General features: G+C 39.8%; 2 protein-coding genes across 2 annotated transcripts; both read left to right on the top strand.

The window, feature by feature from the left end:
- Positions 1–1343: 1343 nt before the first annotated feature.
- Positions 1344–2243, top strand: LOC307001509 (gamma-crystallin S-1-like). The gene is made up of 3 exons (XM_079618118.1): positions 1344–1472; positions 1563–1805; positions 1901–2243. Exons 1-3 carry the CDS (start codon positions 1458–1460, stop codon positions 2174–2176), a joined length of 534 nt encoding a protein of 177 aa, XP_079474244.1. The 5' UTR covers positions 1344–1457; the 3' UTR covers positions 2177–2243.
- A 1102-nt stretch (positions 2244–3345) lies between these two features.
- On the top strand, positions 3346–4538 carry LOC307001218 (gamma-crystallin M2-like; the record flags this gene model as incomplete). Its single annotated transcript, XM_079617441.1, has 3 exons — positions 3346–3363; positions 3444–3699; positions 4411–4538. 3 exons carry the CDS (start codon positions 3346–3348, stop codon positions 4536–4538), a joined length of 402 nt encoding a protein of 133 aa, XP_079473567.1.
- Positions 4539–14822: the final 10284 nt, after the last annotated feature.

Consider the following 14822-nt stretch of genomic DNA (forward strand, 5'->3'; position numbering starts at 1 on the left):
CATCCACGGGTGATAGAGCTAGGCAGAAGAACCCGATACTGGTATGCTTTGCTAGCCTGGTAATACCAAACTCTGCTACTTCGCTTTGCTTCATAGACAGAGTCTGGCATGGCATCATTGAAAAGTGTTCGTCTGAAGTATAAAATCATTGGTTACCCGTAAGCCAATCACGTAACGTTTGGTTATGCGCCAGCTCAGCAGCATCGAACTGCCACTGTAAACAGTGCGAAATAATGCGAAAACGAAACCATCGAGAGAAATACCGGAGTGAACATGGCTGTCAACGACTTTTGTAGATTATGTGATGTAAATCTACGCATCCACGGCACAATCGGGGCCTCTAAACTATTATTTGACAGTAAAGAGAAACAGGAAAATATTTGCAGCCAACTGTCAAAGTTAGGATTAGTTATGTCAAACACAGCTCTTTGTTCATTTCGAGTCTGTCCGAAATGCTGCAACTTAATTGCAAGATTACAGCATGACATGGCAATATTTACGAACTGGAAATTTCCCCAATCTCGATTTCCCCAATCTCAAACTCGGCGCTTAGCGTCTACGTCACGGCTCTCAGCCCGCTCTCTGTTCGTTGATTGGCCGGCTGTTTTCAGGCCGGAGGAAAACTGAGAGACATGTCGATGTCTCAGACTAAGTACAGAAGCGAAATGAAATTGAGCGGAAGTACGAAGTCTGACGTAGTCAGGCTAATGCTTTGCCCCCGAAAAGCAAACCTCAGTAACTTCCTGTTTTGTGGAAGGATGGAGACATGGAAGTATGAGTCCAGGGGGTGCTCACACTGTGGTCTGTGTGGGTCCTAATGCCTCAGTGTAGTGACGGGGACACTATACTGTAACAAGACCATCGTTAACCTGAGGTCCTAACTCTCTGGGGTCATTAAAAATCCCATGGCACTTCTCGTAAAAGAGTATGGGTGAAACCCCGGTGTCCTGGCCAATTTCCCTCCTCCAAGTGGATGCTGGTGGTTAAGGAGAGACCCCTGATATGATTGTAAAGCATTTTGGGTGTAGTAGTACATAGTAACGCGCTATATAGATCCCTCATTCAATTCAATTCTATTCTATTCAATTTAATATCATGGTTGCCAATTGTTGCCAAACAGTTATTTTGCTGAAACTGTGAGTGTGAGGATGCTGTTGGCAAATATTTGAATGCAGAAGATATTTCTGTAGTAACAAATAATCAGCCTGAGCTGACTAAGTATATACCAACAATGTGCGTGTTGTAAAAGCCTGAATATGGGATTCATTGATTGTGGTTGGGATGCTTGGTACTCACAATTTTATTGTTGAACAAATCTATGATCCAGTGCTTTAGAACAATACAGCTTGGATCTTTTTTTTTAATTGCTGATTAATTTTTTTACAACCTGTGCCTTTGTTCAGGACTTATATAAAAAGACTACAGGCAGTTTGCTATCCAACATTTCACATCTGACAATGACGACTGAGAGCGTAAGTGCCTCTTTCTCCCTGATTGTCCATATCCCTCAGTCTGTCATGATGTTTTAGCACAATGTAAACTGTCATTGCTGTGTTTGCCAGATTGTGTTCTACGAAGACAGGAACTTCCAGGGAAGATCCTATGAGTGTAAGGGGGACACAAGTGACCTTCATTCTTTTTTTAGCCGCTGTAATTCTGCAAGGGTAAAGGGGGGCTTTTGGGTTCTGTATGAGCGGCCAAACTACATGGGCTATCAGTATATACTGGCCCCAGGGGAATTTCCAGATTATAACCATTGGATTGGCTTCAATGACTGTGTCCGATCTTGTCGTTCAATCAGGCATGTAAGTCCAATGACACCACACATGATCACTTTGAATTACTCAGTTAACAGTGTGATTGGGTGTATACATAGAAATATGATTTGTATTTCCTGCAGGTAACTGGACATCTCAAGCTGAAACTCTTTGAGAGGCCCAATTTTGATGGCCAAACATGGGAAGTTACAGACAGCACCCCGTCCATTCAGGAACGTTTTCTCTGCAAAGAGGTCCATTCCTGCAAGGTCTATGAAGGTCCCTGTGTGTTCTTCGAGCATGCAAACTACCGTGGCCGTCAGTACTTTCTTGAGAAGGGAGAGTACAGACGCCACACTGAATGGGGGGCCATGCATCCCACTGTGGGCTCCATTCGCCAGATCAGCACAGACTGTTGAAATTAAAACATGTTGTCACAACTACTGAAAAAGTATTGAAACATTAAAATTTTGAAGAGGCATCAAATTATGGGATTTTTTTTTTTTTTTTTGACTGGTTGCCAGTTAGCAGACAATATAATATTGAACCGAAATGCTCTAAACATATGTGATCTAAAAAATTATATTAACACTCATTCTTAAGCCAGTCTTTAATTTATAGTTCCATTAATGACTGCTTTGTGAGTTCATACATACTCAGTGTGTGCAGCTCTTGAGCAGAAATGGTTGCCAAAAGATGTTTTCCATAAGTTAGATTTTAATAAAAATGTGTATTGTAATTTATTTTCTATTATAAAATATTTATTATAAAATATTCTGTTTTCTTTTAAGATAACATTAAATTTACTTTTGAGTGCAAAAGGCTATTTTCAGTAATTCCGTCCACCATAGCACAGATATTTTACCTTAGAATTTAGATTACTGATGATGTAATTTATATAATACACATGATTTAAGTTTAAAAATATTGTATTTAGCTATTTGTACTCAATGCAATGGTATCCTTTTGCAAACTCCTTTTTTAACTTAGTGTGCAATAAATAGCTGCTACCTTGTTTTAATGTTCTGTTTACACGTGCATGTTTGGTGCTTTAAAAAAAGGGGGATCCAAGTCTCATGAAAACACAAGTTTGAAGCCCTGTTCATCAGACTATGTAGGCTGTCATGAAAACATATTTACTTCCTCTTCTGAAAGCACCTTTGTTTAATATGTTGTCATTTTGATGGTAACATCATGGCAGCTTGATTGCCTCTGGTGTTTTGTTGTGCTGAATAAAAGAATCACAACAGATTCAAGTGACAGTTTCACAGTTTCATGTATACAGTCATATATACATCTATGCCAGTACCAGCAGCTGGAAAACAATTTAATTGGCCCAATAAATATTTTCTGGACTCAGCCATTGCAGAATCAAAAGGTCAGGGCTTCATACAATGGCCACTGCATTAATCTACATGAACAATCTAGAAACAATCACAGTATCAGTTGTGATGATGCAATTGCTGAAGCCATTCATATAACAAGGATTTGCCTGGCAGAGCAACTCAGTGTGAAACATATAAATCTCGCTCATTGCCCTTTTAATACACAGCATACAGCAAAAGGAGGAATCAAATTATCCCCAAACATGGACAGAATGGGAAAAGTAAGAAATATTTTGCTTGCATAAACTTACTACGGTCTTGTTTATGGCTTATCTGTGTTCCTACATCTTCTCCCATACAGAGAGTCTTTTATGAGGACAGAAACTTTCAGGGACGTTCCTTGAAGTGCAGCATGGACTGCCCAGAGCTGTCGTCCCACTTGAGCCGCTGTAACTCCATCCAAGTCGAGAGTGGGGCCTGGGTTTTGTATGAGCGTCCAAACTTCATGGGCTGCCAGTACATCCTAACCAGAGGAGAATATCCCGATTACCAGCGCTGGATGGGTGACTCTATTAGGTCTTGCCGCATGGTGCGAAATGCAAGTCATTTGGAGAACCGTAGGTAGGCTATTTTTCCCAATACAGGTCTGTTTTCCTCTTTTCCAGCTTAATCGGTCACCTATGATGGACATATGTTTGACACTAATCATTCAGAAACAGTATTATTGGCCCTAAACTCTGCTAGATGCTGAATTTCTGTCACTGTTTCTGTCAGGACCACTACCGTCAAATACGATTGACAATTAGAATACAGTTAGGATTGGCGGTATGGTTCTGTTCTGGGCAAGAACTCCCTGCGCATCCATGCAGCCTAGCATGGATAACAGCAGGGAGAGAAGCAATAACCCCCTTTTGGGTAAACAGAAAAGAAACATGAATGTATTGCAGATATCATTAATTCAAGATTTTAAAGTACAACATATTTTGAGAATTTATTCTGATTCAAAGGGGAATCAGAATGCCAAATCCTGACTGGATGAGAGGAGGAGCTGGGGATGGAGGAGGGTAATTAGCTCCTGAGAAACTCGATAGCTGCTGATAATACTGAAGGAGCTTATATATGTATACGGTGATAGGCGTCGTATTCCTATAGGTAGACATGGATCAGCTGAGAGTCAGCTGTTGCGAGCTTGACTAACATGACCTACCAGAACTGACGCTACGCTTATTTTTGTTTCCCACTGAATGTTTGTTTTGTGCTTGAATGAGATTTAAATAAAAAAAAACAGTAGGCTATGCATCTGAATTTATTTTTGTGTGATATTTTTGTCTTCTTCGAGCATTCTAACTTCAGGGGACGTCAGTACTTGTTGGAGAGAGGCGAGTACCGCCGCTTTAGTGACTGGAATGCCATGCATCCTACTGTCGGCTCCATCCGCCGTGTTCAGGAGTTGTAGGTTTTTCAGTGTGTAGTTGATTGTTCCTTAACTATTTAATAAAAAGGACACTGAGCCCATTAGCTCCTGTTTTATTTAGAAAAAGTCTCTTATGCTACCAAGGCTGCATTCGCATAACTATCTATCCTCGGTTCCACTTGACCAAGTGTCGAGGTGTCCATGAGCAAGACACCTAACCCCAGCTGCTCCCGACGAGCTGGATGGCGCCTTGCATGGCTGACACCGCCATCGGTCTATGAATGGGTGAATGTGAGACAATATGCAAAGCGCTATGGTGGCCATGGGTCTGTTAAAAGTGCTATATAAATGCAGTCCATTTACCATTAGTTTTTTACAAAATAACTGTTTATTTTATTTTCATAAACTTGAATTTTCAGCATCATTACTTCAGTCTTCAGTGTCACATGATCCTTCAGAAATAATTCTAACATGCTGATTTGCTGCTCAAGAAAAAAATATTATCAAATGTAATTATCAAATGTTGTACTGTGTAACATTTTGGTGATGACACATTCACTGATACACCATGATACATGTGTATGATATTTTTTTTTCAGGATTCTTTGAGGAATAGAAAGTTCAGAATAACAAAATTTATTTTAAATTCATTTTTAAGTCTTTACTGTCATTTTAAAATCACATTTAATGTCTCTTTGCTGAATAAAAGCATGAATAAAAAAAAAAGATCTTACAGACAATATGTGTAAAATATTAGCCAGAATGTTTTTGGTAGGCTATTTATTAATTCTCAACACATAGCTATCAACAGTTTCTGCAGATGATATTACTCAAAACTCCCCTCTGATGGTTTATGTTTTCTGAGTGGTGTCTAACTATACAAAAATTGATTTCATAGAGAAAAAAAAATGTAGCCTACATGGTTTTTTTGTGCACTGTCATGACAAATGGCATTTTACAATAAATTTACATTCAATTAACTGATAATTTAAGTTTCACCTAAACACTTATTAAAACTTTATTTATAATATGCATGACAGATGAAGAATTAGGATGAAATAAATGGCTTAAAAACGGCCTATTCAGGCCTTTTACTATACAGACGCTGAGGTCAGGAATTTTGTTTTTGTTAGTAGTACCTGACCTGCTCGCATGAATATAAATACCACACATGTTTTTTAACAATTTGTATGTTAAAAAGAATGAATGCTTCTATGTTAGCATAGGCAAAGAGCATGAACTGTTGTATGGGCATCTGCAGGTCAATGGCCCCTGGTAAATCTCCCCATACAATAGTTCAGGCCATGTTGATGACTCAGGAGCTTTGCCTGTGCGATTCCAGCATATACCCAAAGTCCACAATGCTGATGCAGACCAGAGAAGATGGACAAAAGTATGTTGAAACAAAAGGTTCACCAGCAAGCACTTTTTCATTGATGGGCCCACAGAGCAGCATGTCTCTGTTGGTCCAGATTCCTCCATAGGCATCCAGCACTGAATGGAAGGATAGTTCACAAAGTTCACTTGCTAGTAGTTGAGCTAGTGCTTTTTGTGCTAGCATGAGAGCACCCTCTTGTGGCAGTCATGTTTAAAGTACTCTTATTTTCTGTGATTAAATCAGCATCTCCAACAACAGACTGCTATTGTTTCTGTATATCTGCTTTCTGTATTTCAGATAATTGTGAAGTAATAAAAAAATGTAGTATGTAATGTAATTTTTATGTATTACTTACCACTGCATTCTCACTAAATTTGGGTAAAAACAGAACGGAAGCAGAATAGTGTCTATGACCTTTAATGTTTTTTTTTCACAATTCTTAATACTAATTCCTAATAGTGACTAAAAGAAATGCCAATATTGAATGTTTAGATTAAAGAAATGCAACAGTGGATTTCAGAGGGCAGTCATTCTTAATATTGTTCACATAGCAGAACCCATTTAGAAAATCATTGATCAACTACTCCAAATGATTTTGGACTGTACTGAGATGAACATAATAACGCTTCAACCTAGTTTACTGAGAAGACATTTACAGAGTTCAATGCAGCCGCTGCTGAACCTGGGGGGACACCTGGTGAACTGAATCGCATTGATGAGTCTGATCGTCCGAATAACCCACTGAGACGGGCTGGTAAGCGCTAGCCAGGCTTCCAGACACTGTGCAAGGGGGACCAGAGGGACAACAGACATGCCCGCAGTGAGGCACAAGGGCCCGCCTCAGAAGACACAGCATCCCAGATTTAGGGCCTTTATCATACTTTGTCGACCACCTTCATCTTGACCAGGTTCAGCCAGAGATGGCATTTTTGAACCACTAGCATGGACATCGTCTGCCTAAGAGACAGCGCAGTGACTTTTCGTGCCCTGAGGGTGAGGTCCGTCGCAGTACGCAGCTCCTGCATCAACCCTGGGTCAGAACTACTTTCATGTAGCTCTTTTAGGGCTTTGGCCTGATATACCTGCAGAAGGGTCATAGCGTGAAGGGCAGAGCTGGCCTGTCCAGTGCCACTGTAAGCCTTGGCCGCGAGAGCAGCCGTGAACTTACAGGCCTTGGATGGGAGATGCGGACGACACCGCCAGGTGGCAGCATTTTGTGGGCATAACTGCACCGCAACTGCATGCTCCACCTAGGGGATCTCCACGTACCCTTTGGCCGCCCCGCCATCGAGGTTAGTGAGAGCGGAGGAGGCAGCGGAGTCTGGCAGAGAAAGGTGCCTTCCATGACTTTGTGACCTCCTCGTGCACCTCCGGGAAGAAACAGGAGAATCCTTGTCTGCCACTGAGGTAAACCAGACGCTGGTGAACCTGGGGGGCCACCGGGCAAACTGAATCGCAGTTCCAAGTCTGATGAGACTGGTAGAGACTGGTAAGCACTAGTCAGGCTTCTAGACACCGTGCAAGGGGGTCCAGATGGAGAACAGACATGCCAGTAGTGGGGCAGCGCTGTGTAGCACAGGGTCCCGCCTTGGAAGGCACGGCTTACCAGTTTTGGGGCTGTGAGTGTAGTGGAACATTTACCTGGCTCCACGGTTCTCGTGAGGGAGAGGGTGGAGACACGTGAGAAGGGGTTGTGTCCTCGAACTGCAGAATCCTGCCTGAGGGGGATGAGAGGGGAAAGGTGTAATACACCCTGTATATTAACTGAAGTGGCTCTCTGCTGTGCAGAAAGACCAGATCGGGGAATAGCAGAGGGGAGTCCACCTTTTTCAAGGTATCTCAGTTTTTATCTCAACATCTTGCTGGTCATCTTCCTGCAGTGGGTGCATGACTCATCAACGAACGCCACCTCAGCATGCTTACGGCCCAGACACGTGAGACAGAGATCGTGGCTGTCAGACGGGACCAGGAAACGACCACATCCAGAAAAGATCACATTTTGTAAGTCAGACATAATGTCGAACGTCACTGACTGATAGGGAATACAAGTTACATTGTTTCACATTTATTGACTGACACCTGTTCCCATTTTGAGAGAAACCGGGAGTAATGTGCAGAGGCGTTGTTGTGTGCTCTGTGTAAACATGTTGGTTATTGTAGTTCTAGGCTACATGCATTTACTCATCTCACATGCACAAAAATAGATTCAGTATTCCTAACAAAACCAATAAAAACAATGAAATGCAAACTCAGAATATTATGCAAACCTGCATTAATTAAATATGTTAAATAAAACAAATATTCTTTATGTATTTATTCTCACTTTATTAACCAATGTCTGCTGTTGACCTTCATCGAATTCAACCATAATGAAAAAGCAAACATTTATTTGGTTAAAAATCACATTTTTCTTTCTTTCTTTGTACATTTTTATTGCTGAAGTAAAAGTGGTGAACTTACTTCTCCTGCATCCTATAGGCTGTGTTTAAGTTAACTTTTTACTAACTTCTAACTTCCCTCTGTCTCGTTCACTTGGATGTACATCATTGCTTACGCTGCACGAGTGCCCACTACTGGCGGAACTCTTGCCAAGTGTTTAAATAGAACGCCCTAAGCCCTTGATCACTTCTGGGTAAATTAAGCGCGAGCACTATGAGTTGCTGTTGTGCTGATCTGCCTGAAGTGGACTGACTTCACTCAGTCAAAATCAAGGGGTCGAGGTTCAGTCCAAAAAAACTTCCCTTGTCAACTTGTAGAAGTTGAACCAACTTCAAGATGATGGTGGGGATTCCCTCGAGGGGAAGTACTTAGGGAAGTTTGCGAATGTATGTCGGCATGAGGCTTACTTATTTCACTTTTGGTGTGAAAGGGCCATTACATTTGCCAAAAACAGAACTTTTTTTTAATTAAAAAAGTAAAAAGCAAGCCCAGCCCAGGTGAAAGTAACACAACACATTACTTTCCTAAAAAAGTAACTAAGTGACGCAATTAATAACTTTTTTAAGGAGTAAAGCAATATTGTAATGCATTACTTTTAAAAGTAACTTTGCCCAACACTAATTGGTGGGTCCCCCTCTGTAGAAATCGCGTTCCGTGGGGCACCGCGATACAGCCGAAAAGGGCACTTTCACGATTAAAGGTGCACGCCACTGATCAGGATATGCTACGGCTGCATCCCAATTCGCCTACTTATACTACGCCCTAAAAGTATGTACTCTTTTTGTGAAGAAAAAGTACATACTTTTGAGTGTGTAGCAAAAGAGTAGGCAAGCTTTGGGACATACTACTTCGTCATCTTTAACGGACAGATCTGTGTGCATCCTGTCAGTAAACTGCCCTGTCAATCATCTTGTCAAGTTAAAATCCTCCATTCAATCTTATTTAATTTCCTACCGTTTCGGAGAGAAATGTAGTAGCACGCTCATCTGCCAGTCGCGGGTCTTTATGCGGAGACTCTCCTCATGTGTTTGCAATTTGAATCTAATGATGCATTTAAAAGTTAATGGCTAAACGTGTCGTTAAAAAAGTTCACAAGCTGCTGCAGATGCAATATAATGTAGACAACATTGAATAAATACATTTTCGTTAGGTTAGATACTGATAATTAATCACTCAAACCCCTTTATCTAAACCTCTCTACATAACTGCCGGACTCGCGCGTCCTCCATGTTTGTGTTTTTTTTTTTACACTTTTCACTCGTGTTTGTAGTTCTAACCGAATCCTTGTTAAATGGGTTGGCGCGATGGGTTGTGGGCAATATCAGCCGTTAGAGTGCGCATCGATCTGACCGGAAATAGTAGACCATCCAGGTGTCTTTGGAACACTCATTTCAACATACTGTGATTTGGGACAAACTAATTCTACTTTCAAATACTATTTAGGACGGATAGTTTGCGAATTGGGATGCAGCCTACCTCTTCTGTAAGATTTATCAGCTGCTACCATGTGGTACAGCTATAAATTAACAAGTTGGCAAAGTATGTGCAGGTGTTAATTACCTGACAGTTGTGATTGGGAACTGCAAGGTCATTGTGGAGACACCCCTGCTGCAATGTTATAGCACTTTTAAAAGATCAGTTGGATGTGCCAAAACTTTCTTCACTCAAACAAAGACAAACAAACAAAGACAAAACTGAAGTCATTGCGTTTGGAAACAAAGATGAAGTTCTCAAGGTGAATGCACACCTTCACTCTAGGGGTCAAACAGCTGAAAATCAAGTCAGGAATCTTGGTGTGTCTCTAGAGTCAGATCTTAGTTTCAGTTGTCATTTCAAAGCAATAACTAAATCAGCATACTAAGACTTAGAGAAACTTGTACACGCTGTCATCACCAGCAGGGTGGATTATTGTAATGGACTCCTTACTGGCCTTCCCAAAAAGACCATAAGACAGTTGCAGCTCGTACAGAACGGATTCTGAGCAGAACCAGGAAATATGAACACATCACACCATCCTCAGGTCTTTACACTGGCTCCCAGTTACATATAGGATTGATCCTAATTTTAAAAAAAAAACCTAAAAAGTAAAAGTTTGATTTGTCTGGTCCGCGTTGTTGTTTTTCCCATATGAATGAAATTTCACGTCTTCTTATTGCTTTCAGAATCACATTCCTTCAGGACTATTTTTAAACCTCTGAGTCAGTAATACAGGTCCACAGCTGAAAGGAATTACTTTAATCCTATGAAAAGAATGTAAAAATAAACTTTCCAGACAAGACAATTGCCTTGTAAGGAAATGGCAACAGAGTTCAAGGGGAATGAGGGGGCAGGGGTTAAAAAAACCACATCATATTTATCTATACAAAAGCCATCTAGTTTCTACAGTAATAATATTTGAAGAGTTGCCTTGGGCACTGTAAAATCCAACAATGCTGTTCAATGATAAAAAGAAAGATGTTTACAGTAGATTCTGAAAAGAGGCTTGAATAGTAATTGTACATCTGTCTTTTGTTTTCTATTAAACTATAAAACAGGCAGTAGCGTAATCTTGAAGAACAGTGTTCTTTAACCTCTTGCAGTAAAGCTCCTGGAATAGGCACAGCTCATTAAAGTGCTATATATTAATTGCCTGTATCTTAACACCTCTCTCTCTCTTTAGTATATGTGTGCATTAATTATTAAACAAAACCTCTTTCTTGCCTGTATTCCTTTGAGATGCTTAAGATTTAAAAGCGGTAGATTTGCACTAAATATACAGACCTCTCATAGTAACCACTAGCGTGTATAAAATTATAAAACATACACTCTCCAAAACCCCAACATATTAACTATGCCTAAATATTATATAAATTACCCTTAATAATTCTGTCCAACACGGCTTATTAAGATACTGGAGAAAAGTAGGATTCATTATTACATGGGTAGTCTGGAGGGGTGACCTGAAGGCAATATCACACCTTTCTAGTGATGACAGACAGACTGGTGGTACACCTGGGACAGAATGGCATGCTGGGTCCTTAATTATGGGCCTCTGCCTGAGGTTCCTTAGATGACCCACCTAGTGCTGCCATAAATATGTTACAAATATCTAATGATGCCTCTGAATCCCTAAATAATGACACCCCTCCTACTGCACTTTATTCCAGATCTTCATAACCATCAGGGATTGGGAAGCTGAGGAAGAACTGGAACTTTAATATTTACTTGAAATTTTCATCAACAAACATGTTAATTAGTTTATAGACTAAAGATGAGAGACTTCTATGTAGGGATTTGGATTCACTCGTGCCTTTTACTTTCACCATAGGAGGGCAGCATAGTATTTAGAACAATACATGTCCAGTGGTACATCATTTTTCCTTTTATTGTATTATTATAATTGTTGTTAGAATTTGCATTTTTACTTAGAGATCCACACCATGCATTTCAGTCTGGTATACCCTGCAGCATGAGGAAGACAGAAGAGTCAGTGTAATATAAAACGCCCAGGTAGCCAAACAGATGTGGGCCAACAATGGCCCAGATCCGGCAAGTCGGAAGAAATAACTCGGCCCAGTTGCGGTTGCCGGACTCTGGTGAAACACGGCAATTAATGACGCACCGGAATCGGCCCTATTGTCCATATGACTTCATTTTAAAAACGATATTTATTCCAATAAATCAATTTATTTATCTTTGTTTGTTTTTTGAGTTATCAATAAGTAAAAAGTGTATATATTTTTGTAACTTAATATTTTCTATAATAAAATTAATTTAATTGGACTTCACCATAAATTGATTTTACAAAACTAATTTTAAAAGTTTATATCAGACGTAACGTTAAAAAGACACGATCCGCCCACCTCCTGCAGCGACGGAAGAACAAGCCCGGGCAAATCCTTCACTCAAATCTGTTTCTTTTCTAGGATTTTATTTAAACAGGATTTTCCACAGAGCCAGATAATTTATACTTCACGTGCCTGCCCTCTTAAAACCATTCCAGGTAAGTGACTTATCATTCAGTTTTTCCTGACACTACTCACTTCTGAGAACTTTTTGGAAATTGTGGACTAGTAGACTCACTTTTTTTTGCTTTGTATAAAACTCTAATGTTGCTAAACATTTGCTGTCTTACAGGTAAACAAGGAGTTCCGAAGATGTACTGCGGTTCCCCTGGAAGCAAAGTTTATGTCACAGCTGGACAAGCACACCCCAAAACGGCTAGAGCTCTTTAGTGCCAAGGGAGGAGCAACTTGTCAACACATCAATAACTTGTTAATGGAACTGATAGGTGGGGCAAAAGTGGTTACAAAGTTAAAAGGTATACTATTAAGTAGTTTGTTTTTCAGTTATCTTGCTTATATGGGTGTTTTGTGTTTTGTTAATTAGACAGAATTTAGAATTTTTAAATAATTCTAAATAGTCTCAAGTATTATTACTATTAATATGATATAATTAATAAAAAAGAAAAACTAATACAGACCTACAGTAATAATGACATTACAGGGTTGGAATGAATTTACCAACAAGAATAATTTATTCATTATTGTTCTATTAACTAGGACCCTATTAAGTGCCACTGCAGTGAAGAAGAGAGATGTCACTCTGAGATGTCACTCTGAAATGCCTCTTTGAGTATATGAGAGAGAGTGGACAGGAGGTCATCTCTAAATACTGTCTAAGTATTGTCTCAAAGCAGGTTTGGGTCAGTCTGGTGAACAGGTTTAAGTTGTGCTGACTGTTAATGTGAACTGACTGAACCAGCATTTGGCAGATAGTGGTGGAGTATTTGTTTTTCATTAACAAATTAGATTGTTTGTCTTAAATACTTGATCTTTTATCTCAAAGGGGGCTGCAGAGACCACTGTTCATGAGGACCTGGAAATGAAGAATATGAGCATGTCTGCCATGAGCCAGATGCAGTAGAATCATCATTGAGGGAATACCAGTCCTTGCCAATCTTGGAAATCTGGCCAAAGCATGCTTACTGCTTGGGTTGACATATGTACCTAATGTACTTAATTATGAGTATCCATCCAAGCTTTCCAAAACATTTGAGGTGTTTCAAAGACTTTCAGTGGGACTTGATACACTGCGCCCAAAACCAAGACCCAAGTTCATGACTCTGAAAAACAAGCTCCTTAGGCACTCAGACATGACTGTCACTGCACTTGTTATTGTGTAATATTATGTACACACTGTACTATAAAGGTGTTTTACTAACAAGCAATTTATAAGCTGAGGTCATGCTTTCTTTGATACATGAATACAGATGCTCTTGATTGTTTATACTGTCCAGCTCATTTTGAATATGGCTTGTGAATTGTTACAAAAGTGCATGTTGACTTCATTTTAAAATGTTGTTGTCACGGTTCCCCGGGTTTCCCCTGTTCCTCACCTGCACACACTCTCACTAATTATGATTAATTCACAGCACCTGCATCTCATCACCTTACTCTACACACCAGCACAGGATATAAGCCTCACTCTGTCTGTACTCTGTGTCCGGTCTTTCGACGTCTGTGACTCCGTGGCTATACACATCTAATCTGGTTCCAAGTTATCTCGGATCGCGCAGCAAGTATCAGTGATTGTTTCTGTTCCTGTGTGGATCTCGGATCTCGCAGCAAGTATCCAGTGGTTGTTTCTGTTCCTTCGTTGATTCAAAGACTCTGATTACCCTGATTTCAACAAGAGCTGTTCCTGAAGCCTCCCAGTATCCCGGTGTTGCATCAGTGTATAAATAAAGCCTGTTAAACGTTCTCTTTGTGTCCTCGTCCATCAGTGTCTGTGACAGACGTCCATCAGTGGATGTGACAGTTGTAACATTATGCATACACAGTGAAAAACTGTGAATGTGTTCCACTAACCTGCACTTTATTAGCTGAGGGCATGCTTTCTTTAATGCATAAATACAGATGTTATTGATTGTTTATTTGTCCAGCTCATTGCTACTGTTTGGATATGGCAATGATATAATAAATGTTGGAAATTGACATAATAGCAACTAATTATTTGAAGCCGTTTACATCCAAAACAAAGAAAGGGCAAATTGGTCAAAATTAATAAATCAGGACATTAACTAGTATTATTTTTTATTCATTTAAATGTTACCTATTTAAATTAAGTCTAATGTGTATAATATGCTGATATTTTTTACTTTGATTGTACTCAATTTACTGGCTTTTTCTGAAAATGCTACTTAATCTTTTTGCATACATTGAAATGCATATTATTAAGTTGTCCTTACTCAAAATATCAGTTAGTTCACTAAACTTGCAAAAAGTAGTTGGAAAATGTTGTCTTAATTTTATTGAGTTAGATCCAAGTAACAGTTTTAACTGTATACCAAAAACAAGCATTTCGGTTCTTGCTGCTAAGAGTCAGTTGTTACTTTGTAAGGAAAACATACTGATGAAACCCTTTTCTCTCCAGCTCACACGCAAATCGCAGGGATTTAGATTCATCTTTATCATTTGGATTTTTTAGTCCAAAAATTGTCTCATGCCCCTTTATGCAGGTTGTTACGC

Source organism: Phoxinus phoxinus (genome assembly GCF_949152265.1).
Source record: "Phoxinus phoxinus genome assembly, chromosome: 7".
NCBI lineage: Eukaryota > Metazoa > Chordata > Actinopteri > Cypriniformes > Leuciscidae > Phoxinus > Phoxinus phoxinus.

What these genes read in the sequence shown, in the direction of transcription:
- LOC307001509 (XM_079618118.1), top strand. An exon ending in CTTGTCGTTCAATCAGGCAT is followed by an intron (nt 1,806 to 1,900) that starts GTAAGTCCAATG and finishes TATTTCCTGCAG; the next exon opens with GTAACTGGACATCTCAAGCT.